Raw genomic sequence first — 26,336 nt, forward strand, 5'->3', positions numbered from 1 at the left:
AAATAATTTCACTTTTATAATAGTTGTCTAAAAAAATCAATTAAAAGCAATCTGAATAATTAATGAAAGTATAATTGCTGAAAATTACCGTTGCATGTTTGCTGATTAAAGAGATAATATTTATTGTCAATAGGAAACAGAATTATTCTACTTCGATACAGTGCGTAAAGTAGAAGCAGAAGTATAATTTTCTTTGCAATTTAACAAAGTGTATTTAAATTTATTAATTTCAATTATTTAAATAAAGTAAAATTAATTTATTATACAAATTTACATAAAAATTTAAAAAAGATGCATTTCAAAAATTATCAAGAAACTTTATATCATATTTTGATACTCAATTGGATCACGGGATTGGGATTGACGAATTATCCAATTGGAAATAAAAGAAGTAAATTATTTTTCCCAGCTGTTATATTAATCGCAATTCTCTTATGGATATGTTCAATAATTGCCTGTGAATTTCTATTGTGCTTTAATTCAAAAAATGTTCATAAGACAATTAATAAAATTATTCTTTATTTCGAAACAATTACTGCTACTTTTGCATTATTCAATGGTTGGTACTATCGTGAGGTGAGTTATTAATTATTTAATTTTTTGTTAAACATCTAAATATTAATTTCATTATTAATTAAATAATAACATTGCAATGAGAATCGTTGAGCGAAAAGTGGGGAAATACTTGGAACGCAAGCGTCGGAGTGGGGGAAGGACAGTGAGAGCGAGAGAGAAATTTCCATTCTTCTCTCTCGCACTCACTGACCCCCCCACTCCGACGCTTAGTTTGAATTCCCAGAAAAGCAACTGGCTCGAACGCCTATTATATTTCTTACTATTTTTAAGACTCAGTCAGGAATTTTAAAATTGATTCAACTGATAGAAATAACTAACTATTATTATCCTAATATTATACCAATTATTAGACTATTAAAATAATTATTTTTCTATTACACAAATTATTATACTACTAATTATTGTTATATTATTATATACTAATTATTATATTTAATAATTTCAAAGAAAATGTATCAACTGACGGAGAAAATGGAAGGATTAATAAACAATTTCAAAATATTGGGCATTGAACAAAATTATTCTGGAATCTTCATAAGAATTTCACATTGGATTATTATTTACATTGCTCTACTTATTGTTCCGTTAATTATTAGTATAATTATTTATTCATTGAATGATTATGGTCAAAAAATGATTTTTTGCCCCATTATGATTTATTGGCCACTATATACAACTAGCGTGGTGTTTTTAACATTTCTTATCATTCTTCAGTAGGTATAATTAATTATTGTATTCGTATTTACTTCGTTTTATTAATTAATTAATTTTTAAAAATTAAGAAATTAATTAATTTAATAATAATAGAAATTAACTTAAAAATTAATTAATATTCATTTTTAATTAATATTACTAAATAATATTTAATTAATATTAATTTAATAATGTAATTAATATTAATTTAAAAATTAATTAATATTAGATTGTTTGTTTAATAATTTTCGAATATATGTGAAAAATTTTAATGTACACTTTACTCTTTTACAATGTTTTAAAGATATTTTGAAATGAAATTAAAAATTTTAACAAATCTTCTAAAATTGAACGTTATGAAAAATTCTGAACAATTATTATTGAAAAATATTGCCATAAATCAACGTTTAATAATTTCAAATCTACCGATTGACATTGAATGGGAAATTTTTATACAAAGAAATAAAAATTTTGTTAAACTAATGCAGTAAGTTATTTGTAAAAATAATTAGTTTTCTTTAAATTATTTTCAATAATTTTTTTTTTTTTTTTAAATCTAAACAATAATAAAATTGTAATTAAGTATTAAAAATGAAATAATTATTTTAGACACATTCATCTTGTGCTTTACGATCAATTACTGGAAATTAATGAAATTTATGGAAAATTTTTACTTTTACAAGTAACAACAAGTTTCGTAGGTTCAACATCGTGGATTTTTAATTTAACTGTGAATGTAGTGAAATCAAAAAATTCCTTTTTCGACCCCGAAAATCTACAACTTCTACTAAAATGTTTATTAATTTTTATTAAATTATTTCACATTTCTAACTTATGTTCAACAATCAGCACTGAGGTGAAAAATTGGTTTTTGTCATTTTTACGTTACTTTTTACTTTTGATATGAATTTATTTTTTCATTTCATATAAAATAATAATTTTCAATTTACTACAAAAAAACAATATTTTAAAAATTGTTATTCATGCAGATTAGAAATATTAGAAAAATTATGGAAAGAATGAAAGAATTGGAAAAATTTGGTGCAATAAAAAAAGAGGTGAGAAAGAAAAAGTTAAATGCGTTAAAAGGCGACGCTTTTTTATGTATTAGTTTATAAATATTAACAATTAATGTTTATATATTTTTTCAACATAGGTCACCTGGTTTATTACACAATTAGATTGTCTTAATTTCAAATTTTCAACCTATGGATTTGATAATTTTGGAAAGGATTTTATATTTCAGGTAAATAGAAGAAGTATTTATTTTTCTAATTATAGTTTTTTCTCTTTTTTTATTTAACCAAAAAATATATTTAGTTTTTTTATTTTTTAAATAAGAGAATAATAATATTGCAAAACAGTATCGAATGCTTAAGTTAAGTGTAAGAAAAAGTGAAACGTAAAGAGCGGAGTGGAGGCAATGAGAGCGAGAGAGATAAACTCAAACTTCTCTCTCAGTCTCGTTGTCCCCACTCTTGCGCATGCGTTCTGTTTCTTATTAGTTGCTAGAGCTTTACGCAAGGCAGTTTTAAAAATTCGATGTAAATTGTCACAAAGTGAGTGAGTTTTAGTAATTTTTTATTTTTTTTAGTTTGTAGCTGGTGTCTTTTTATACGTGTGTCTGTTGGTAGTATTCCAAATGAACTCAATTATTCAATAATAATTTATTAAAAAAATTCTGTGATTTTTCAATCATCGATAAAAATTGTTGCTGTTCTTTTTAATATAATAAAATGAAATATAATACAATAAAATATATAATATATAATATTATATAATAATTAAAAAAATTATTTATTAATAAATTTTTACATTCTCATCACAATCTGTTTTATTTTTTATTGTATTTATTTATGTTTATTTAAATTTTCTATGAAATTCAACAATACCTGATAGCTGTTGACATCTTTGAATTAACGAAGGAACTTCCTAAAGAAAAATTTTCTTATGGTAAACTTTCACTCACTGCATTCTGTTACCTTCCGAGTGGCAGATAGAATTTAGTAAAAAAAATAGTCAACTATTTAAATTAAAAATAAAATATTTTAACATTAAACAAACCACTTTGAATTTTAATTATAATTTATTGTTTAAAAATTAACGTGAAAAATAATATAATTTATGGATAATAAAATTACTATGAAATAATATATAATAAATTAATAATCAATAAAACATTAATAAATAAAAAATAATATAATAAATAATAATAATTAATATTGTTAAACAATAAATGTTAAAATATTATATAATTATTACTTTAATAATACTATAATAATAAAATTATTAATAAAATAATATTGTTAAAAAATTTAAAAAGAATTCTAAAAAATTATAATAATAATGAAAAATGTTTTAATAAAGAAATAGTAAATAATTAATAATAATAAATAAAATAAAGGCAACAAAATTTAAATAATTTTACAAAACTTACAAAAATTATTTACTATTTTTAAGAAAAAAAATTAAATTAAAATAGTTCAATAATTTTTAATAATAATGATAGGATAAATAATTTAAATTGTTATATTTTTTATAACAAACTATAGTAAATAGTTAAATAATTATAAATATTATAATAAACAAAAAGTAAATGATGAAATAATTCATTAAAAAAAAAGTTGAAACGAAAAAAAAGGGTAAAATTGCCATGAAAAATTAGTCATCTGAATGTGAATGGTGCCGTTTGTTCAGGCTTACAGCAAACGCAGTCGTTTGCCTTCAACGGCAGCGACCCCATTCGCAACATTCTTTCTCCCACTTCTCTTTTCAATCCTGTGTGTGCCTATCCTTATCCCATATACCGAGTCTAAGGAATGAACCTTCTGAAATAGAAATCCTCGATATATCTATAGTATACACATACCTGACAACATTTTCAATAGTGCAGGCAATTTAAACACTAAAAGTTAAATTCTACCCCCCACCCGAATCTCTTTTCCTTACAGCAGCATGCCACTGTTGCCCTACTACCTGCCTCGAGACGAAAACTTATGCAATTTGTATATAATCACTATTTTATTATTTTATTTTTTATATTGTAATTATATTTATTATTTTTTTATTTACTTTATTTTCTTTTTACTTATTATTTTTGTTTTTTTTTAAATTTCTACTCAATTCGTATTTTTTTATGTTCTTTTCGCTATTTTCACCTACACTATTCTTATTTTATTTGTATTGTATGCAGTTTACACTATTCCTATTCCTATTCCTATTCCTATTCCTATTCTTATTTCTATTCCTATTTCAATTCATATTCCTATTCCTATTTCAATTTCCATTCCTAATCCTATTTATATTCCTATTCTCATTTAATTTGCATCTTATTCTATTCAATTTTATTGGTTTTTATTATATTCTATTCTTCTTTGCAAATATTATATTGTTATTTTATCTTAAAATATCCTTTATTAAATTTCTTATAATAATAAATATATAAAGAAAAAATGTATAAATTTTCAAATAATATAAATTGGAATTTCAATAAAAAAATGTGGTCAATGAGTTAATTATGCAAAAGAATCCACATGAAAAATGCAATTACTATCGTGAATAGTATCTTCAGCCTTGCTTGGAATGTAATATTTGACCGGATGCTGCACCGTTCACCTGATTGCTTATTGGTCTTATAAGAGTTGTATTGGAAAGCTTGCACAGGATAGGAATTTAAAATAAACTGTTAATTCATCCCCTGTGCATTCGATGAGTCATATATGTTAAATCCGCATTTCGCTCTTCATTTATAAAAAAAGAAAAAAAAATAGAAAAACCACTCATTTATATAAATAACAAGTTCAACAAGATACAATAATTAAATTCATCCGAAGAAATTAATTTTCTTACAACAAAAAACTTTATTACCTTTTTTTAATTTTTATTATTTAAGAAATTTGCTGTATTAGAATTACTTAAAAAATTTGATTTAATGTCAAAACAAAATAAAAGAAAGTTATTTATTTAATTTTGATTAACTTTTCATTATTTTATATTGGACGCAATTATACTATTTAACTATTTAACAATATTATACTTTTTAAATATCTATTAACCAATTTAACTATTAAACTATCAAACTATTAAACTATTTAACTATTTATTTATTTTAATTTTTACACTATTTACCTATTTCATTATTTAACTACTTATTTATATCACTATTTGACTATTGAACAATTTGATTATTCAATTCTTACACTTTTGAACTATTTACCTATTTAACTATTAATATTTTAAATTTTTAAATTTATGAACTAACGATATTTAACTATTTATTACACTATTTGACTATTAAACAATTTAATTATTTAATTCCTACACTTTTGAAATATTTAACTATTTAACTATTTAACTATTTAACTATTTAACTATTTAACTATTTATTTATTCAACTGTTTTTATATGGAACAATTTAATTATTTAACTATTTAACTATTTAACTATTTAACTATTTAACTATTTAACTATTTAACTATTTAACTATTTAACTATTTAACTATTTAACTATTTAACTATTTAACTATTTAACTATTTAACTATTTAACTATTTAACTATTTAACTATTTAACTATTTAACTATTTAACTATTTAACTATTTAACTATTTAACTATTTAACTATTTAACTATTTAACTATTTAACTATTTAACTATTTAACTATTTAACTATTTAACTATTTAACTATTTAACTATTTAACTATTTAACTATTTAACTATTTAACTATTTAACTATTTAACTATTTAACTATTTAACTATTTATTTTATTACTTAACTATCGAGCTATTTAACTATTTATTTATTCAACTGTTTTTATATGGAACAATTTAATTATTTAACTATTTAACAGTTTAACTATTTAACTATTTAAATATTTAACTATTTAACTATTTAACTATTTAACTATTCAACTATTTTTTTATGGAACAATTTAATTATTTAATTATTTAACAGTTTAACTATTTAACTACTTAACTATTTGATTATTTAAATTTTTAATTCTTACACTATTTATTTATTTCACTATTTAACTATTAAAAAATTTAATTATTTACTTCTCACACTATTTATTTCATTATTTAACTATGAAGCTATTTAACTATTTACTTATTTTACTATATTTGTGACGCGTTCCCAAGAAAGGCACCTAAGAAGGAAAAAATTTTAGGTTATGTTTTAAGTTTTTTGAGTAAAAATACAGAATCAGAATCAATTATTAATTAAAAATTGTTGGTTTTCAAGTTTTCATTATATTCAAAATATTCAATTAATATTGGTTTAAAATTCAAATAATTAAAAATGAACTTTTAATCAAGATAAATCTAACTCGAAACCAACCTACAATTCGTTTGCTTCTTAGGTACCTTTCTTCGGGTCGCGTCACATTTAACTATTTAAATAGTTTACTATTTAACTATTTAAATAGTTTACTATTTAACTATTTAAATAGTTTACTATTTAACTATTTAACTGTTTAACTATTCAACTGTTCAAGTATTTAAGTATTTCATTATTTTACTATTAAACTATTTAAATTTTTAATTTTTTCACTTTTAAATTACTGAATTCAAATTTTTTTGTCACAATTTTTTTCCTTTTTTAAACTTGACTCATTATTAAAACTAATGTCAAGGAAGTTTGAAATTCAATTGTTAAGTGATGAATTTTCTCGTTTGTCGACAGAAAAAAAGGAGATTACACGCTCACTGACATTGTTAAGTGGGAGAAAGAATTCTTTTTCTTTGACAATTGACAATGTTAGAAAAAGTGTCTTATTTAACGCTAAATATATATATGCAAATAGCAGATGAAATAATGGAGGCCGATGCGACAACGACAGGAAGCTGTGTGCCAAGTTTAACGGTATTCACAAACGTGGCTTTGCACTTGAACGATTTTACCTCGTACAAAACAGATACAAATACATACATACAATTTTTCTTTTAACAAGTCACTATAAGTATCGAGTTATCGGTTAACTATATTACATGCATACTGTCACAATTTAATACGCTCATCGCATTGTAATGTTTAGAATTCGTCAAGACACCATAGTACATAGGACATTTACCTCGATACGCTACTTTACTAACAAATCGTTTTCATATCTTTTTCTCTATATTCTATAATATTATACTTCCTGAAAATCCATCTGCCGTGACGAATCAATTTTTTCCACCCTTCATCCCCCGCTCTACTCTTATTTACTAGTACAGTAATTAAAAAACAATCATTTCGACTAAAATAGACGAACATTTTACAATCGAACAATTAAAATTTTTCTGTACTTTTGTTATTTTTGGGCTAATTTACATGCCTCTGGTATTCCGAGAATTAGAAGGTAAAAAATTATTTATAGATTTCTACATTATCGGCTCTTGTTTTTTTAGTTAATTTAGAAGGAAAAAAAGATTTCTACACTACCGGTGGGGGAAATAGTTCCTTTTACGTTACCTACTGTTGGTATGAGTGTTGTAAAAATATTTCACAGTCGGCAATATAGATTTCTGCTTTAAAATGGTTTTTAAATTGTTTTGTTTGTTAAAAAAGAAATTTTAACTTAATTTTCCCAATTCGAAGAAATCGTCATTTCTCTTTGTATTGAAAGAATGAGAATTAAAAAGGCAAAGAGATTTAAAAGTGGGTGAAATAAAAGTGTGAAATAGTGCTAGAATGCGCAATGTTTAGATAAAGTTGTTTAAATGAGGACTTGAACGGATTCCTAGCGTATTACCAGCTTTCTCTTCGTCATCTCTTTTCGTTCATCATTCTTCTTGTTTTGTAGGTAAAAAAGAGGATTTCTCTCCTCCCCCCTCTCTCTCTCTCTCTTTATCTGGCTCTCTTGCGCATTTACGTGCAATGTCCCATATATTCAATTCACTTTGTCGATAATTTTCTTTTCTCTGTTTCTCTCGTTCAAGGCTCGCTATTTCTTATACAACACTCGGTCGGTATTTCAAGTATTCTCGCCATATTGAAAAGCACGAAGCGAGATCAAAACGGTACTTCTTCAAGAACGAAATTATACGTGCTTGTCGTACACCATCATTCAGATTACATAATTAAGGGGCGTGTTTCAAAAGCGGGAGCGAAATTCTTTCATATATATTATACACACGTATAATACACTATTTTCAACGTAGATTTTCTTCATGTTTCGAAATATATATAATTTTTAACTCGTTATGCAAAAAAAAAAAAAAAATATCTCTTATATTGATTTCAAATAAACAATTGCGAGAAAAGTGTTTAAAAAAAGAAAATGTACAGAATTTTCTTACAAATTGTTTTGATTTTCTTTTTTCATTAAACTGTTTTACCGACGGAGCATAGAATGGAATTCTCTATAAAATATATATGTAAATTACTCCAAATGGAATAAAGTTGGTAATTTTTGTCCTAAGCAACACTCACGCCATCTGTATCTACTTTACCGACACTGGGTAAAATCGTTATTTCCCAAATAATAACAAAATATTATACGTAATTATAACAATTTGACTTACATTTAATATCAAATTAGTTGAAATAAAATAATTCTACTATGTTAGTAATAGTATAATTATAATAGTTTAATAGTTTTATTTAAAATTTTTAAAAAATTTATTTTAATTTTTTTTGTTTTTAATTTTTTGTTTTTAATAAGTAGTTTAATAACAGTTCAATTAATTAATTTTTTTTGTAATAGTTTAGTAATAGTTTACAATGGTATAAAATAGTAAAAATTCGAAGTAATAAACAAAAAAATTAATTTTTTCAGTAAGAGTCCAATTTTTGGAAAAACGAAGTTTCCGTTAAAACTTTTCGATATAATTTATACAATATTCCGTTTGATCTTGAATCGTAAAAATGTTTTTCAAAGAAAACTTTTTCCCTGCGAGAGTCGTTGCGGAGAGAAAAAAAAGGGAACGCCCCTATATTTTATCAAAGTGAATACACCTGTATCCGTTAGTTACCTATATAATAAATATAACGAGAAAACGGTTCCCTTTTTAGGTCGATGTCCTATAACCAAACCTTATAATCCCTTTTGACGACTTGAATTGGAAGATTAAGTTCGTAGAGAATAGTCAAAAGAAAAAAAAAGATTACGTTTATTTTTTTTTTTGAAGAAAAAAAACAAAAAAAGAAACAATCATCCCAAACAAACAAATTTTCATGAATTATAAAATTAAGATCTCTATAAATAAGAATTGTAACAAACCGAGAGATTTATAGAAAGTGAAATTAAAAATGAAAATTAACACTTTTTTGATAAATTGACTTTTAATTTGTATACATAACCGGCAACAAATGGGTGTGTGAATCATTTTATTTTTCAATTTTATCAGGTAGTTAAATATTTAATTAAAAAAATTGAATTATACCATAATATTTTTAAATAAGTAAATTTTTTTATACTTTTCGTGAAGACTGTTTATTATTAAATTATTATTATTATTAAATTATAGTTTATTATTTAATACTTAATTATTAAATTTAATTTGCATATTAATAGATTTGTCTATCACTCAATTTGTTTATTATGTAATTTCTTTAAAACTAAATTTGTTTATTATTAAGATTAATTTATTTATTTTTAAGTTTGTTTATTATTTAATTTATTTATTATTTAATTTGTTTGCCATTACACTTCTTTACTACTGCATTTGTTTATTATTAAATTTATTTACTACTAAATTTCTTTATTAATAATTTTGTTTATCATTCAATTAGTTTAATATTTAGTTTGATTATTATTAAATTAGTTTTTTATTCAATATTTTATTATTAACTATGTTTGCTATTCAATTTTTTATTATTTAATTTGTTTATTAATAAATTTTATTATTATTTGACTTGTTTATCATTAAAATTAATATACCAATTTATTGTTAAGTTTGTTTATTATTAAATTAGTTAATTATTTAATTTGTTCTTCATAATTTAATTTTTTTATTATCTAATTAATTTATTGTTAAATTTTTCACTATTTAATTTGTTTACTACTATAAATTTGTTTATCATTAAATTAGTTTATTATTAACTGATTTATTATTTAATTTGTTTATTATTTATTTTGTTTATCATTAAATTGTATACTACTTAATTTGTGTATTATTAAATATACTATTTAATTTGTTTATTAATAAATATGTTTATCATTAAATTTGTTTATTACTAAAATTGTTTATGATTTAAATTAATTTATTTATTATTAAGTTTGTTTATATAATAAAATTAGTTTTTTATTTAATTAGTTTCTAATTTTATTTCTTTATTTTTAAATTTATTTATTAATAAAATTATTATGTACCTAATGTTTTATAATAACAATGATTTTTTTTCAAAAGTAATTTTTCAAAAAAATTTTATCAAAATTTTTATTAAAAATAATAATAATAATAATAATAATTATTATTAATAATAATAATATAATGTGATACGGATAACCTCAAGGTATCTGACAATGATTAGCAGATTTTCCACTTCCCTCGTAAAAAAAATTATAATAATAAAAACCATAAAAATAATAATTTTAATTATGATAAATAAGCAATTAATGATATTATAATGATAATAAATAATAAAAATTATTAATTTTATCAAACACTAAAGCACAATTGAAAATTTGTCTATAAATCAAACTGCGCATGCTCGTATAATTAAACCAAGCAATGGGAAATAAGAAGATTACCAATGGCGCATGCGCAATTATTACACATGCAATTATCAATTGCGCAGTAGCATTTTTGCGTACAAAGAGAGAAGAATATAATTTTATATGAAGTATTTTATTCCATCAGAGTTTTCTGGTTAGGTAAGCAGTGTAAGGATGATGGTTCCGTTTTATTTATAAACAGCTTCTTTATATTGCGTGCAGTCAGAAAAGTTGAACGGGTTGAACGCCTCTTGAAGTGCAACAGAACTAATTCGAATTGCACTTACACCTTTATTGTCATTTATATTTACTTGTTTACTCATTTTTCATTATTTATATATATTTCTTTATTTTCTTGTTTATTTATTTAATTAAAAAAAATTTTTAATAAAAAACAATTAAATACATAAGTATTTAATTCTTTTCTATTATTTATTCTTAATAATAATCAATTTGACGGATGAAGAAAGATGTTCCTAAGAAGCAAGTAACCTTAAGGTTATGTTTGCGTTCTTTTGACTTTAATTAAAAATTTCTATGTTTAATTTAAAATCAGAATTAGTTTATATTAATCAATTTTTTATGTATAGTGAAAGCAAAAAGTGATTGTCACTGGTTTATAATTTAAAAAATCTTGTATTTTGTTTTTAAAAATTACCAAACATAACCTCAAATCATTTTTGCTTCTTAGATAACTATATCTTTCTTCGAAGTGGGTTACAAGTATTCATTTTTAAATAAATAGTTACTTTCGTATTGCTTTATTTATGTATTTATTAGTTTAATTATTTATTGATAAAAATCCTACATTCGTAGACATTAAAATTATTAGTAATTTTATGACAGCATTAAATTTTTTTTAACACACATTTTTAGTTTTATATGAAATACTTGTTAATATTTGTTAGTAAATTAAAAATAGAAGATTATTATAAATTATAATTATCAATTATTCTTGTCATATAAATTTATATTTTGAAAATAAATAAAAAATTCTTATTATCCTTTTTTTAATAGAAGAATATTATTTTTTTTTGTTTATTAAAAGAAGGATAGTAAGAATTTTTTTTATTAGATCATTTAGAATTTTTGAATTGATAATTATTTATACTATTAATTCATCGCACAATGTTGATTTTTTTTAATTCCTTTTTCTATATTTGATAGTAATGAACTTCTACTGTTTTCTTCAGAATAAAAATATTCATATTCCAAATGTAATACAATAATATGCAAAATACTTTTTAAATAGCATTTACTGTACCGATCAATAAAAAAGTATTTTGGAAAATATATGTAATAGCTACTAAAAAGATCATAAAGCGTTTCAAATAATTTTCTATTTTCCGTTAATAGTGGCAGACATTTTGAAGTTAAATTTTTCATATCGTCATTTATTTCTTGTAGCGAATATGGTAAACTCAATATAAAGTTTTTATGCAAAAAGTGAATCTGAGTTGCTGTTTTTAAAGTCAAAGATATTATTTTCCTAAAATTCTTTTCATTACTTAATGAATTATAGTTTACAGATTTTTCACTGCATTCATTACTATTTAAAATCATCATTAAATATTTAGTTACCATAGTCAACTGACTTTTGAATATTTTATTTTTTTCACGAAGCGCAGAACTGTTAATCACTGGTATCAAATAAATGCTTTTGGTGTCTTTTGGATTATCTTTCATTTGAAGCTGCAAATAGAAAACATTTTTAAATTTTTAATACCAAAAATTTTTTCGTTTATAAATAAATATAATGTATTTAAAACATTTGCTATTATATGATTATAAAATATGAATAAAATGAATAATTTTGAAATTACCTCAGAACGACAATCAATCAATTTTCCTAATTTCTCATCTATAATCATGCTCAAATTAATTCTATTAATGAAATTATTTCCTGATAAATAAAAATTATAAATAACTCTCTTTACAGAATTGAATTGCAAGAGACTATCAGCGTAGCATTCATTGTACGTATCATTATCTAGGTTTTTTGGAAAATTTTTCAAATACTCATCGAAAAATTTATGAAGAGTTCGAATTGTCGTTTTTTCTCCTTTTGCTTGTAATCCACATTTTATTGGCATTAATTTTAACATTTCTTTAGTTATATTAATCTGTGGTTGCTCCTTTAAACTAAAATTGTAGCCATTGTACAAATAATAATAATCAATTGCACTTTTAGAAAGTAATTGATGCATAGCGAGAAAATTTGATTTTTCATCATTTAAACTAACATTGTCCTTAGAAATAATTCTGCAATCGTGTGATTTGAAATTATTTTCTAAGTAATCAGTCATTATTTTAATTTGCTGTTTTAGTTCTCCAGTTTTTTCATCAAATGCTTTGTAGTCAGTGTCATAATTATTCTTTTTGATACTTCTTTCAGTTCCATTATTCTCATACATTGATGTATTTTCCATAAATTTTAGCTAATGAATAATCAAAAATTAAATTAAAGAAGAGAAAGTGATATCGAATGGAAAATTTGAATAATACAGAAATTCGAATCAGATTTTAGTTAAATATTTTTTTATACCTCTTTCGTAGTTTCCACAGTAATATTGAGAGGAACTTCTGTATCTTCATCATTTTCTTTAGTGAATGACACTTTTTGATACTCATAATTTTTATAATAATTAATTATTCCCACATTGATCAAGATAACAATGCCTAATAATTGCAAAGTCCATTCACCAACCATTTTAACACTATTTCAATATATAGCACAACTTTATGACAAATTAAAAAAAATTTCCTTAAATAAGTGTCACAAAAAAATGTTGATAGGAAAAAAACAAAATTTTTCCACTATATAAGCTTGAAGCGAAAAATTTTACCAAATTTTGAACCGAATTTACCAATTAGAATGCAACACGATAATTTTACATTAGCAAATAATAATGCAATCTAGTGGACAAAATGTAATATAGCCACAAGTTTGTAATTTTTTATTTATATTTTTGATAATAGTCAACATTTTTATTACAAAATTTTAGTATTTTTCTGATATTGAAAATGCAAGTTTTTTAAAAGAAGAAACAATTTTTGGAGTTTTATATTTTAACTGCTTTAAAATATTTGTTATTTAAAAAGATGAGAAGAAAATAATTTTTTAATTTGTGACGTTATAAAATTTATCATTCTACAACTCGCAAAAATATATTAATTATTTTCTGCTTAAATCATTTTTTCAATGATTAATTTTCTGTCCTTGAATTAATAATATCACGAGAGCTCGAGATTGGTACGGATTTCAAAAATCACAAACATAACCTTAAATTTTTTTGCTCCTTAGACAACTTCTTTCTTCGAAGAGCTCGTTATAAGTAATAATTTATTATAAATTAATATATACTTTCTCATTCTTACGTTTATATATATTTATCAATATTTACTTATTTATTAAAAATAATCATATTCGTGGGAAATTAAAATTATTACAAATTTTATAGAAACATACAATTTATTACATAAATAAGAAAGAATTCAATTTATTTCTTAATTCGTTATAAAATTTTTCAAAAGAATTTAATTATCTTCTAAAATTGTAATAAATCCTTCGAAACAATTCAATCATTTTTATAAATAATAAAATCCTTTGCAAAAATTCATTTATTTTTAATATTTTAATAAAATTTCATGAAAGAATTCAATTTTTTTTTTTATTAATTTTTAATAATATTTTTCGAAAACATTTAAAATATTTTTAAAAATTTTAATAAATCCTTCGAAACAATTCAATTATTTTATTAATTTTTAATAAAATTTTTCGAAAGAATTCAATTATTTTCTAAAATTTTAATCAATCCTTTGAAGCAATTCCATTTGTTTTATAAGTAGCAAAATTCAACGCAAGAATTAAATTATTTTTTATAAATAATAAAATTCTTCTCAGAAATTCAATTCCTTTCAATAAAAATTTAATAAACTTTAATAATCAAATATTTATTTATTTATTTATTTAAATCTATAAAACGGGCATGAAAAGCCCTTTGCAAATAATATTTACAAATTTAATAAACTTTAATAATCAAATATTTAATTATAATTATTAAAAAACATGATTATTTTAGAAAGTTGAAAAAAAATTCTTTGTTTAATTCAATTATTATCAAAAACTATACATTTAAAAAAAAACTTAAAGAAATTTTTCCAAAGAATTTAATTTTTTAAACAAAAACTTTAATAAAATTAAAAAAAAAATAAAATTATTAAAATTAAATTATTTACAAAAGTTTAACATTCTATCAATAATTTTAATAATATTCAATAAATAAATATTTAATTTCAATTATTAAGAAACTCGATTATTTTAAAAACATGAAAGAAATTGTTCATAAAATTTAATTACTTTCAAAATTATCAATTTATTTAAAAAAAAAATTCAATGAAATTTTTCATAAAGAATTTAATAAGGATTTTCAAAAATTTTCAATTTATCACAATGATGTAATTTTTGCAATCCTTTTTTTATGTTTGACTGCAATGAAATTCTACTGTTATCAAGTAAAAAATTCACATAATCGATATTTAATATATCAATTTGCAACATACTGTTTAAATAGCATTTACTGTACCGATCGGGATAAAATTGTTTTGGAAAATGTGTGTAATAGTTATTAAAAAATTCATAAAGCCTTTTAAATATTTTTCGTTAATAGTGGCACACATTTTGAAGTTAAATTTTTTATTTTTTCATTTATTTCTTGTAGTGAATTCGCTAAAGTTAATATAAAGTTTTTATGCAAAAAGTGAATGTGAGTTGCTGCTTTTGAAATCAAAGATATTATTATCTTAAAATTCTTTTCATTACTTATTGAATTATAATTTCTAGAATTTTTATTGCATTCAGTACTATTTAATATCCTGTTTAAATATTTAGTTACTGTTTCCAGTTGATTTTTGAAGAGTTCATCTTTTTCATGAAGCGCAGAACTATTAATTATTGGTGACAAATGAATCATTTTGGTATGTTTTGGTCTATCCTCATTTTGAAACTGCAAATAGAAAATAAATTTTTAAATTTATAAAAAAAATTTTGCTTTATCAATAAATAATATAATATAATTGCTATTGTGATGCTAAAAGATTTATTAATTTCGTGATTACCTTATAGGTACAATAATTCAATTTTCTTAGTCTGGACACTATAATTCTATTCAATTTATCTATATAAATGTGATTTTTTGGTAATAAATAAAAATTGAAAATTTCTTTCTTTATTGATTCGAATTGTAAGAGACTATCAACGTATAGCATTCGCTATACGCTTCATTATATCGGTACTTTTTGGAGAATTATTCAAATACTCATTGAAGAAGTTATGAAGATTTCGAAATGTCGATTTTTCTTCTTCTGAGTGTAATCCACATTTTATTGGCACTAATTTTAACATTTCTTCGGTTATATTATCCTCCGGTAAACTAACATTATAACCATTGTAAAAATAGTAATATTCAATTGCACTCATACAAAGTAATTTATGCATAGCGAGAAAATTTGATTTTTCTGTATTTAAAGTAAGTGAACGATTAGAAATTTTCTTGCATTCATGTGAATTTAAATTTTCTTCTAAGTAATCAATCATTATTTTAATTCGCTTCCTTAATTCTGCATCTTTTTCATCACTTTTCTGAGTAAATTCAAATTTATTATCATCCGGACAGCAATTAATGAATCCCACACCGATCAAGAGAATGATACCGAAAAATTGTAAATTCCATTTATTACCAATCATTGTTACACTTCTTTAATATCCAAACTTTATGAAATTTCAAAATTCGGAAGAAAATTCACTTCTTTGAATGAGAAAAAAATAATTTTGGAAAAGAATAAGAAATATAATTTTTGACTATAACTTATTCGACGTGGCGAATTTAAAAAAATTTCGAAATGCAACGCACGATAATATTTTACAGTAAAAAACAAGATAATTTATTTCATAAAATAAGTAATTTCACTCACGAGTTTCAAATATTTTTTTTTATTCATTGTTGATAAAAATAAAGAATATGTAAATTTTAATTTCATTTTAGTATTTTTTCTGATATTGAAAATATATTTACTGTTTGCGATTTCAACTTTTGTAATATTCTACTAAGTTAATACCATTCTACCCCGTAGGAAAATGTCACTTTACCCCAAATAACCCCAATGTTCCTTTATAATTGATACCTATATATATATACATTTAATTTTACTACATAAATTCTTTTTATCATTTTCGTTGATTTTTGATATCTTTTTTTTGTACTAAAAATATTGTTGAAAGGAAAAATAGAATTCCTAGAGAACTTGAGAGACGTGCGCCAATAGGAGGGGAGTTGAAAATGAAAAATTCGAGTTTATTGTGTATTTAGTTTACCAACTACCGCGTTCTTTTAATTTACATTGCCGACTTTTCGTTACTTATGGCACATTTACGACTTTTGAATCTCATAATTCCTTTTCAAGATACAAGATGCATCATGAATGGACCACAAAGTTCCTTATGCTCAATTATTACATATATTGACGTTTTATGACTTGGTAATTATCCTACCATATGAGAATTTTACAACAAAAATTGTATTTTCCGACATAAAACTCGTTAGATAATAACAAAACAAAAACTCTTACTAAGTATAAGTGAAAAAATATCTAAATTGCGTTCAAATGAAAATTTTTGCTAACTATTTAAAATTCCCTTTTTTATGACAATATTACCCCAAAAATTGACAACTTCACCTCAAGAGCTGCTAAAATCGTTTTTTTTTTATTACTAATTTACCCTAAAATCATTGACATTACCCCACTGCCAAATTTTACTTTTGGAAAATTTCACATCACTTTTTTAAAATCCCTATGGGGTAATACTGTCACATACCACTAAAAAAAGACCATTTTTATTTATTTATTCAATTTATTTAATTTTATATATTATTGATAATTTTACCCTCGTACAGTGTAAAACAAACTTTTAAACCATCACATTAAAATTAAATTTACGACCACAATAATTTTACAGTCTAATTACTTTGTTAGAGTAAAAAAGAAAAATATTGCAGATAATGAATAATAAAAGAATAAATATATTTTATGGAGGAAGAGAGAAAAAAAATTGATAATTAACAATTAAAAATGTAAATTTTCAAGATTATTAAATTTTTCATTTTCTAATTTAGAAAACAATTTACGATACTATCGCGAAATATATTATATTTAATTCTGCCCCCAGTGATCTAATTACTTTACATAATAAATCATTGAAAATATTTCCTGCAAGCGTACCAATTATTATTATATGCTATCAAGTCAATATTCAATTTATTCTAAAAAATTAAATTATAAAGCGCACTTCCTATCCAAGCGTTAAAATCACCACTCCACTGTGACGCGTTAACCGTTTAGATTCGTTTTCTTAAAAAAAAACACTCAAAATTAAGTATTAATTTAATGAATATCAAATTTAAAAAAAGTATTTATTAATTATTATTTATTAAACTTTCTTTCAAAAATAATAAAATGTAAAACATTTAAAAAGTGTACAATAAATAAATAAGGTCAATAATACAAATAATAATATTAACAATAATATTATTAACGATTATAATAAATATTAATAATATTATTATTGAATAATAGTAAATAATAATAAATATTAATAAATAATAATAAATAATAATAATAAATTGTTAATATTTAATAATTATTAATTATATTTAATTACATGAAGAATTATTCCAACAGAGAATTGTTAATAATAATAATAATAATGCTAATAATATTGCTTTAGAAATAATTTTAAAAAGTATTTGGAATTTTCTTTTTGTTAAAAAGAGAGCCATAAGTTTCTGATAGGTTAGACATGCGCGTGGAATAGTTTGCGCATCTGAAGCATGCGCAGTAGAGTATAAAGTCACTTTCAGTTGCGCACACGCATCTCAAGCATGCGCAGTAGTACTCAGACCACTTTTCAACTGCGCAGTAACTTTTTACGTATTATTATCGTGCGCAATGGTATTTTAAGTCATTTTCCTTCTGCCCACTTCACTTTTTTTTACAACTTTTCTTTTTTTTTTACTTTCTGTTTCTCTCATATGTAACATTGTTGACAACTTTTCATTGCAGAATGTAAATTTTTTGAATTCTTTTTTTAAAGTAACTTATTTAATAAGTTTTCTGTGAATGTTAACTTTTTTGACAGCAACTTTTTTGCGTGAGAAAAATCAGATGAAAAGTGATTTGTTTTTAATTGAAAACAGGTTAATTTAATTTTTTTTTTTTTTTGCATTAAAATAACAGGAGGGAGATAAATTAAAAAAATAAAAAAAATTTAAAAACAAAAATGAGCGCACACGATTTACTTGGGTATTTATTGTGGTTCGAGACCGGTCTTCGACACCCATATGCCTACTTCGTGCCACGGGCTTTTTTGACGCATCGATTCAAGATCCTTTCCTCGTGGCAGGAGGGCATAAAATGCACACCTAAGATGCCTACCAACTGGTCTCCGCTCGAGTAAAATCGGTTCAACTCGTCGTAGTCCAGGTACGATTCGTGTTACCTGAAAGTGCCTGAAAGAAAATATATATATATATATATTTCTCTTTTCTGCCATTCCCTTCCAAGTCTCGTTCAATTCCAGGATCGACTTCAATTTTGTCTGCACCCACACTTTCGATATTTTTTTTTTTTTTTTTTACAAAACTAAGTTTCTATTTATATTATTATTTTATATTATTCGTCTTATTATTTATACTATTTTAATTATTATCTATATTGTTTTAATTATTTTTTTTTATATTTGTATTTTTATATTTTTCACCCCCACCCCTCTCTCTAAATAAAAAATTCAATTTCCCACTAGTTCCAGAAAAAAAAAATTGGAATTTTTACCACAAAAAAAAATATTTTATTTACTTCTTTTCAAATATATTTCGGTTGAGAAAAAAATTTTAATTATTCACGATTTCTTATTGTATTTTGAAAAAAGAGTTGAATTATTTTTTACGTAACGTAACTTGAGATTATTTTGATATAATAAGAGAAAAAAACATTTTTTTTGGAACGGAATGTTTTGTTTAAGAAAAAAACATTTTTTTCTTCTCTTTTTTTGTATAATGTATAAAAAATATTTTTTTTTTTTAATGTCCAACATATATAATCGATGATTTTTATTAAACGTGTGAGAAGAACTTTCTCATTTTTTTCCTCTCGATTCCGCCAAAGGCTACGAACTTGACATAAAAAGAAAAAAAAAATTTTTTAATGTTGTAAAAGTTATTGAGAATTAAAAAAGAATTTTATTTCATAATGAGAAAGAATTATAATTATTTTAATATTTAAAATTATAAATTATATTTAAAAATTTCTTTTTACATTCCGACAATGTAATATAATTTACGTACTGAATTGACTGCGTTCATTAACGAAATTTTCATTCAAAAATGTAATATAGTTGAAAAAAAAAATTTTCGTAATTTTACGATTATTATTTTTTTTTTATTGAGAGATTATTTTCACTTACAAATAATTATTTTTATTATTTTTATAAAATTATTACTGTAATTCTTAGTATGAGAATAATTATAAAAACTAATTATCATAAGATTATTTATTTATATTTGTTATTAGAAAACTAATAATAATTACCACTATTATTAATTATTAAAATAATTTTAATTTTATAATTATAATAATAAATGTTAATATTTTCTTTACTTTAAAATAAATTAACGTTAGCAGATTTTTCACTTCCCTCATAAAATTTAAAAAAAATGATTATTTTTATTATTATTGTTTCTTTCAACACTGTTTATGATAAAAGAATTCGTTTTTTTAAATATTAAACAAATTAACAAAACAGTAAACAAAAAATATTAAATATGAATTAATACGGGGTAAAAATGAATCGTTTTACTCCCGGTCTTTTGGAACTATAAGGACTCTTGCTTATTCATTATATATATATTTTTTAATAATTATCATTTTATTATTATTTTTATAATAATTTTATTTTCTCCTACTAATTAATTAATTTTTTAAACTTGTCGAAAAAAAGTGCCTCAAATTTTATAAAATTTGTAAAAAAAAATTTTTTTTTTATTATTATTTTTGAGAATAAATATATATTGTTTGGAATTATTTTTCGAGGGAGAAAGGTGGCATGTCCGGTACTGAGAGTTTATCCTCTGGCTACAGGACGTCTTGAACACGAACAGGTTGAGCCGTTCACCAAGCAGGGCCAAGACAGTGCCGATTCTTCAGTCTCGAATCGGTGGGCCGGAGGGAAAGAGCTCCGTGACCCTTTTTAATAATTTAAAAAAAAAAAAAAAATTTCCCTCTCATTCATTTTGGTGATTATAAAAAAAAAGTAGACAATTTTAAAAAGCATTTTTTTATGAAAAAAAAGTTTGTGTTACAAATTTTTGTTTTTTTTATATAATTATAAAATTAAATTTCGTTTATATTTTGTCAATTGTAATTAATTTGACGATAAAAAATAAAATACGATTATTGCAAAGACCGATTTGTTTTTATAAGTGTGCAGTGATACCCGGGGAGAGATCACTATACATATAGAATTATATATGTAATTTGTGATTCTTCTTTTGGTTTTTACTTTTTTTTTGTCGTTCGAGTTTTTACGAACACGTCGATGTTCGCCAGAATAAGGACTGTCTCGTAGAACGTGGGTGTGAATTTAAGGATATAATCCAAAAAATAAAATAAACGTAAGTTTTAGATAAAAAAATAAGTAAAAATTAAAAAATTATTAACAATTTAGTTTATAATTTTATTTTAAAAAAAAATTATATTAATAATAGCAATAAGTAACAATTTTTGAATTACTACAAATTTTTTTTAATACTATTACATGGGAAATTATTATTTAACATTAAATTTATAAAAAAATGAATGGCACACAGGGTAGAAAGGAACCGTTTTACTCCCTATCTACTAAGACAATATGGAAAATTAGATTATTGTTATTTTTGTGATATTACATTTATTATTATTATTTTTATTATTGTTATTATTAATATTAATAATTTTTTTCTAATTTATATTGTTATTATCGAAAAAATATTTTGAAACTAAAAAATTTTAAACACGAACCACATTGAGCGTTTACTGAACTTTTTCCATCCTTCGCGTGCTCTCGCAGAAAAGGGTTCCGCCAAGGAAATGAAAAAGAAAAAAGAAATGAGAATTATAGTTTGGTGAAGCTCCAGTGATTCTATCGTGGAAATTTCGTGCACCTGATGAAAAAAAAATCCTGAGAAAAAAATTTACCACACACTTGCAATATAATTTCCTAATGAAATTTTAATCTTTAATAATTTTTTACACTTAAAAAGGAGAAATATTTTTTTATATTTATTTTTTAAAAATTAACTACAATTATAATTGAATAAGAAACTGCAATAATAAATCAATTTATTTATTTAAGAAATATACAGAACGAACTTTTATATATTATTTATAAATAATAATAATAAATAATATTTACTTAATAATTTATTTATTATTTATTAGTAAGAAAATATTAATATTAACAAAAGTAGTTAAAATAATTATTGTATAATTGTAATATTAATAAACATTATAAAAAAGAGAAAAAATAATTATAATCATAATTATAATATAATAATAAATAATAATAGATTATAATCATAATCGTAATAAATAATAATGATAATAAGTATTAAGAATAACAATGTTTTAAACAATTTTAATAAACAATGTTATTAATAAAAATACTAAAAATTTACTTTAAATAAATTTTTATGTTTTTTATAATTGACATAATTTAAAAAAAAAATTTTTTTACAATACAAAATTATTTTTTTTTCTATATATTTATTTATATATTTATTATGAAAATATTTCAAACAGTTACAATTTCTATAACACGGATTTCATAAATAAATTTTTGCTAAATTGAACTTTTGCCATAGAAAATTGACCCAGTTTCTTAATCTTGTTCTATAAAATGTTGGCTCTATCGCTCAGCTTCCTTGATTAGCTTTCTTTTCATTTCCATGTTTAGCGAGATAATGTTGCGTCTATTATTTTTCGAACTAAATTACGTTTTTTATTATGAGGGAAGTAAAATTTTTTTTTATTATCACTTTTTGTTTCTCTTTTTTTTATTATTACAAAATACCTCCATATTTTTATTTTCTGTTGTTAGTTGATGTTATTATTATTATTATTGTCATTGTTGATATTATTTTTATTATTTTAAATTTATTTCATATTGTTACTAGTATTAATTTTTTACTTTTGATTTTTACTACTGAGGTTGCTTTCAAGTTTGCACTACATTAATTATTTATTGTTGATTTAATATTTCTAATTAATTAATTAATTTTTTAATTGATTAATTTATTAATTAATTTATCGATTGATTAAAGTTTGTAATTGTATTAATAAATTTTGATTAAATAAAGTCACTAATAGTTATTAATTCATTTATAGGATAAATTTTTTGTAATTTTAAATTAATTAAGTACTAAATAAAGAAATAATAATAAATATTGAATAAATAATAATTAATTATTATGTTTACTATATTCTTTTGTTAACACCATTAACACTATTTGTTTTCTGTTTTCTACAACATTTTTGCCGTTTTTTTTTTATTTTTTATTATTTAAAAAAAATAAGAGAGAGAGAGAGAGAGAGAGAGAGAGAGAGAGAGAGAGAGAGAAATGAAAATTTTTTCCATGAAGCTCGTAATTAGTGCTTTGATATGCACTAAAGCAGAAAAAATGGCAGGCAACGAACTCGTATGCACGAAGGAGAATATATCCAAGGCGTTCGTTGTATATAGAAACGGTCAAGGAACGTCTACCTTTAGACGCTTCAACTTTTCTCTTCTCTTGTGTATTATATCGCAACGCCCTATCGTTTCTGGTTAGATAGGCGCTTGAGTAGGTCTCGGTGTGAAGTTAAAATAGGTACACACAATATGTAGGTGCAAGATGTACGCGGATATCCTCAATTTAATTTTATATTCACTTGTCTGTCGCAAAGTTAGAAAGAAAAATTTTACTTTGTCCGTTAAAAGAAAAATTTAAATTCTCCAAATTCTTTTTGTAAAAAAAATTTTCCTATTAAAACAATTTTCTTTTAATAAAAACAAATTTTATTTCATTTTTTTTTTAATTAGAAAACAGTATTATTTTAATTTATTTATTTGCAATAATGTCTTTTATCGGAAAAAATTTCTTTTAGCAGAAAAACTTTTCTAATATATCAGAATAAAGTTTCGTTTGTCAAAAATAATTTTTTCCTGTAATTAAAAATAAAATAAAATTATATTTTAAAAATTGATTTTGTTTCTCTTACCTGATGTAATTCTCCTGCACCTCGTGATCTTCGAAAAAGAATCTTTTTCAATACGATTTGGTTTTCACATACACTAACCGTTTTAACCCTACGATTGTAAATCTTCTTTCACTTTATTATTATTTATGACTCAAAGAATCACTCATTTTTAAAAAGTCGAAAAAGTTTCTTTAAAAAACATTGCTAGTTAGTAGCACTAAAAGTCTAAAATGACTAAAATTTACCAGACCGTGAATATAACCTCAAAAGTATTGACAGCAAAACTTTTTAGTTTAAAGAAAAATAGCCAATAGAACAAGTCCAAAAGATTATTATTACTATATGCATTATTTTTATTATTATTATTATCATTATTATTATTATCATTATTTTTATTATTATTTCTACTATTATTCTAATGAATATAAGTTAGTGTGATTTTTTTTCTTTTTGATCACTTTTACAAAATTCAACGTCATAAACTAGAAACTATATAGAAATTCTTCAACTTTTCAAAGTCGTGGCCAAAACCGGAATATGTTTTCGAGAATTCCAGTTACCCAACTCTGGTTACTTGTCATTTAAACGACACATAGAGTTTACTGCGCTTTTAGAAAAAAAAGACTGATTTTTCTTTTTTTTTGTCTAACAGTATTTATTATGGATATAAATAATTGTTTGTAGTATGTATATATACACACACAAATAGTCATGCGTGGAAACAATTTTAGAAAGTAATCTCACCTATAAATTAACTGAAAGTTATCAACTGTCTATCACTGAAAATTGTCTGCTATTATCAACAAAAGGAAAATTAAGAAAAATCACTTTCTCATTTTACTCTGACTGGGTTTTAATGATTCTCAACAGAAACTGCGTTGTCTTGAGGCGACAAAGATTTCTTGAAATCGCGTGATCCTTTCGAGAGAGCATTTTCTCTCTCTGTCTCTGTGTGTCTCTCTCTCTTTTTCTCCGTCTCTTGAATTTACATAACCCTAGAAATGTTAAAGAGCAAAAATTGGCGAAAGTTAATATATAAATTAATAAATTTTTGTACGCAGACTTCAGAAGTAAAAACTTATAGGTTATGTTTTTTTCCACAATATTATTATTGTCCTTACTTGTTTTTGGTAATTATTATTATTATTATTATTGCAAAAAAGAGATCTTTTTTATTATAGCTTTATGTACTTTTATGGTCTTATGGAAATTAGAGGTTATGATTAATAGTTCAGTTCGACTATCGAGATATGCATGTGATTGGTAGATTTTTTTGGGATTCACCTCTTTTTGCGGAAGATGAAAAATGTCGGGAACAGTGGCGGGAAATTTAAAATTCGATTTTTAATGAAATCTTTTTAGTCATGTAAATTAAATTCAATCATATTTATTCTATTGCAATATATTAAATTATACGTATAGGTATCAATATTAGTGAATTATTATTAATTTATTAATTTCTAATGTAATAACAATAAAGATTTTATTATTTAAAAATAAAATGAAAGACCAAATGTTACAGCTTTGAATGACTTTCATTTATTTATTGCTATTATCACTATATTGTTATTAATATTCATATTGTTTTTTAATATTACAATTATTTTTCTTATTTGAATTTTTTAAAATTACTTTTTACTATTATTACCATTTGTCTATTTATTTATAGACTGGTCTTGATAATTATTGTTATTATTATTTTATATACAGATACATTTTTTTTGAATAAATACTAAAATTCCGGAACTGAAACTCTAGACGAATTCAAGTAATATGATTTCTTGCTTCCTCATATTTTAAGAAAAGTGAAAAAATAAAATCACAATAAAAGACCTTGACTTACACTTTTACTAAAAGCATAATGATTCTCAAGTTTGTGACAACAAAACTTTAACAATACAATTTTCCGTGACTTCCCTATTGTCTTTGTTCCGGTCTGAAGATTCTTTATATTTCTCCTTTTATTTTAAGTATCTTTTTTTTAAATTATTTTTTTCCTTTATCTAAACGAGTCAATGTTAATGAATCTTTTCTAATTAGAAGTTTTAGTGTATTTTGTATAATTGGTCTAATAAATTCTTCTTAATTATGTCAATGTTTA

General features: G+C 22.6%; 2 protein-coding genes across 3 annotated transcripts in view; one reads left to right on the top strand and one right to left on the bottom strand.

The window, feature by feature from the left end:
• Nucleotides 1-11,977: 11,977 nt before the first annotated feature.
• On the bottom strand, nt 11,978-13,851 carry LOC122497606. The gene is made up of 3 exons (XM_043604835.1): nt 13,455-13,851; nt 12,733-13,347; nt 11,978-12,601 (listed from the first exon to the last, which is right to left on the bottom strand). The coding sequence occupies exons 1-3, from the start codon at nt 13,617-13,619 to the stop codon at nt 12,023-12,025; spliced, it is 1,359 nt and encodes a 452-aa protein (XP_043460770.1). The 5' UTR covers nt 13,620-13,851; the 3' UTR covers nt 11,978-12,022.
• A 7,313-nt stretch (nt 13,852-21,164) lies between these two features.
• Nucleotides 21,165-26,336, top strand: part of LOC122497589 (sushi, von Willebrand factor type A, EGF and pentraxin domain-containing protein 1) — a 53,383-nt gene continuing 48,211 nt past the window's right edge. For both annotated transcript variants that reach the window (XM_043604813.1, XM_043604821.1), the window contains exon 1: nt 21,165-21,633. The gene's annotated coding sequence lies outside the window, so the exon portion shown is untranslated. The remainder of the gene's footprint in view (nt 21,634-26,336) is intronic.

The sequence above is a fragment of the Leptopilina heterotoma genome, unplaced genomic scaffold, assembly GCF_015476425.1.
Source record: "Leptopilina heterotoma isolate Lh14 unplaced genomic scaffold, ASM1547642v1 Lhet_1, whole genome shotgun sequence".
Lineage (NCBI taxonomy): Eukaryota > Metazoa > Arthropoda > Insecta > Hymenoptera > Figitidae > Leptopilina > Leptopilina heterotoma.

Bases quoted from the DNA above. Each gene is read 5' to 3' on its own strand.
- LOC122497606 (XM_043604835.1), bottom strand. From the start codon at position 13,619: ATGGTTGGTGAATGGACTTTGCAATTATTAGGCATTGTTATCTTGATC. The intron at 13,348-13,454 runs GTATAAAAAAAT...ATTATTCATTAG, and splicing joins CTGTGGAAACTACGAAAGAG to CTAAAATTTATGGAAAATAC. The intron at 12,602-12,732 runs GTAATTTCAAAA...TTCTATTTGCAG, and splicing joins TGATTGATTGTCGTTCTGAG to CTTCAAATGAAAGATAATCC.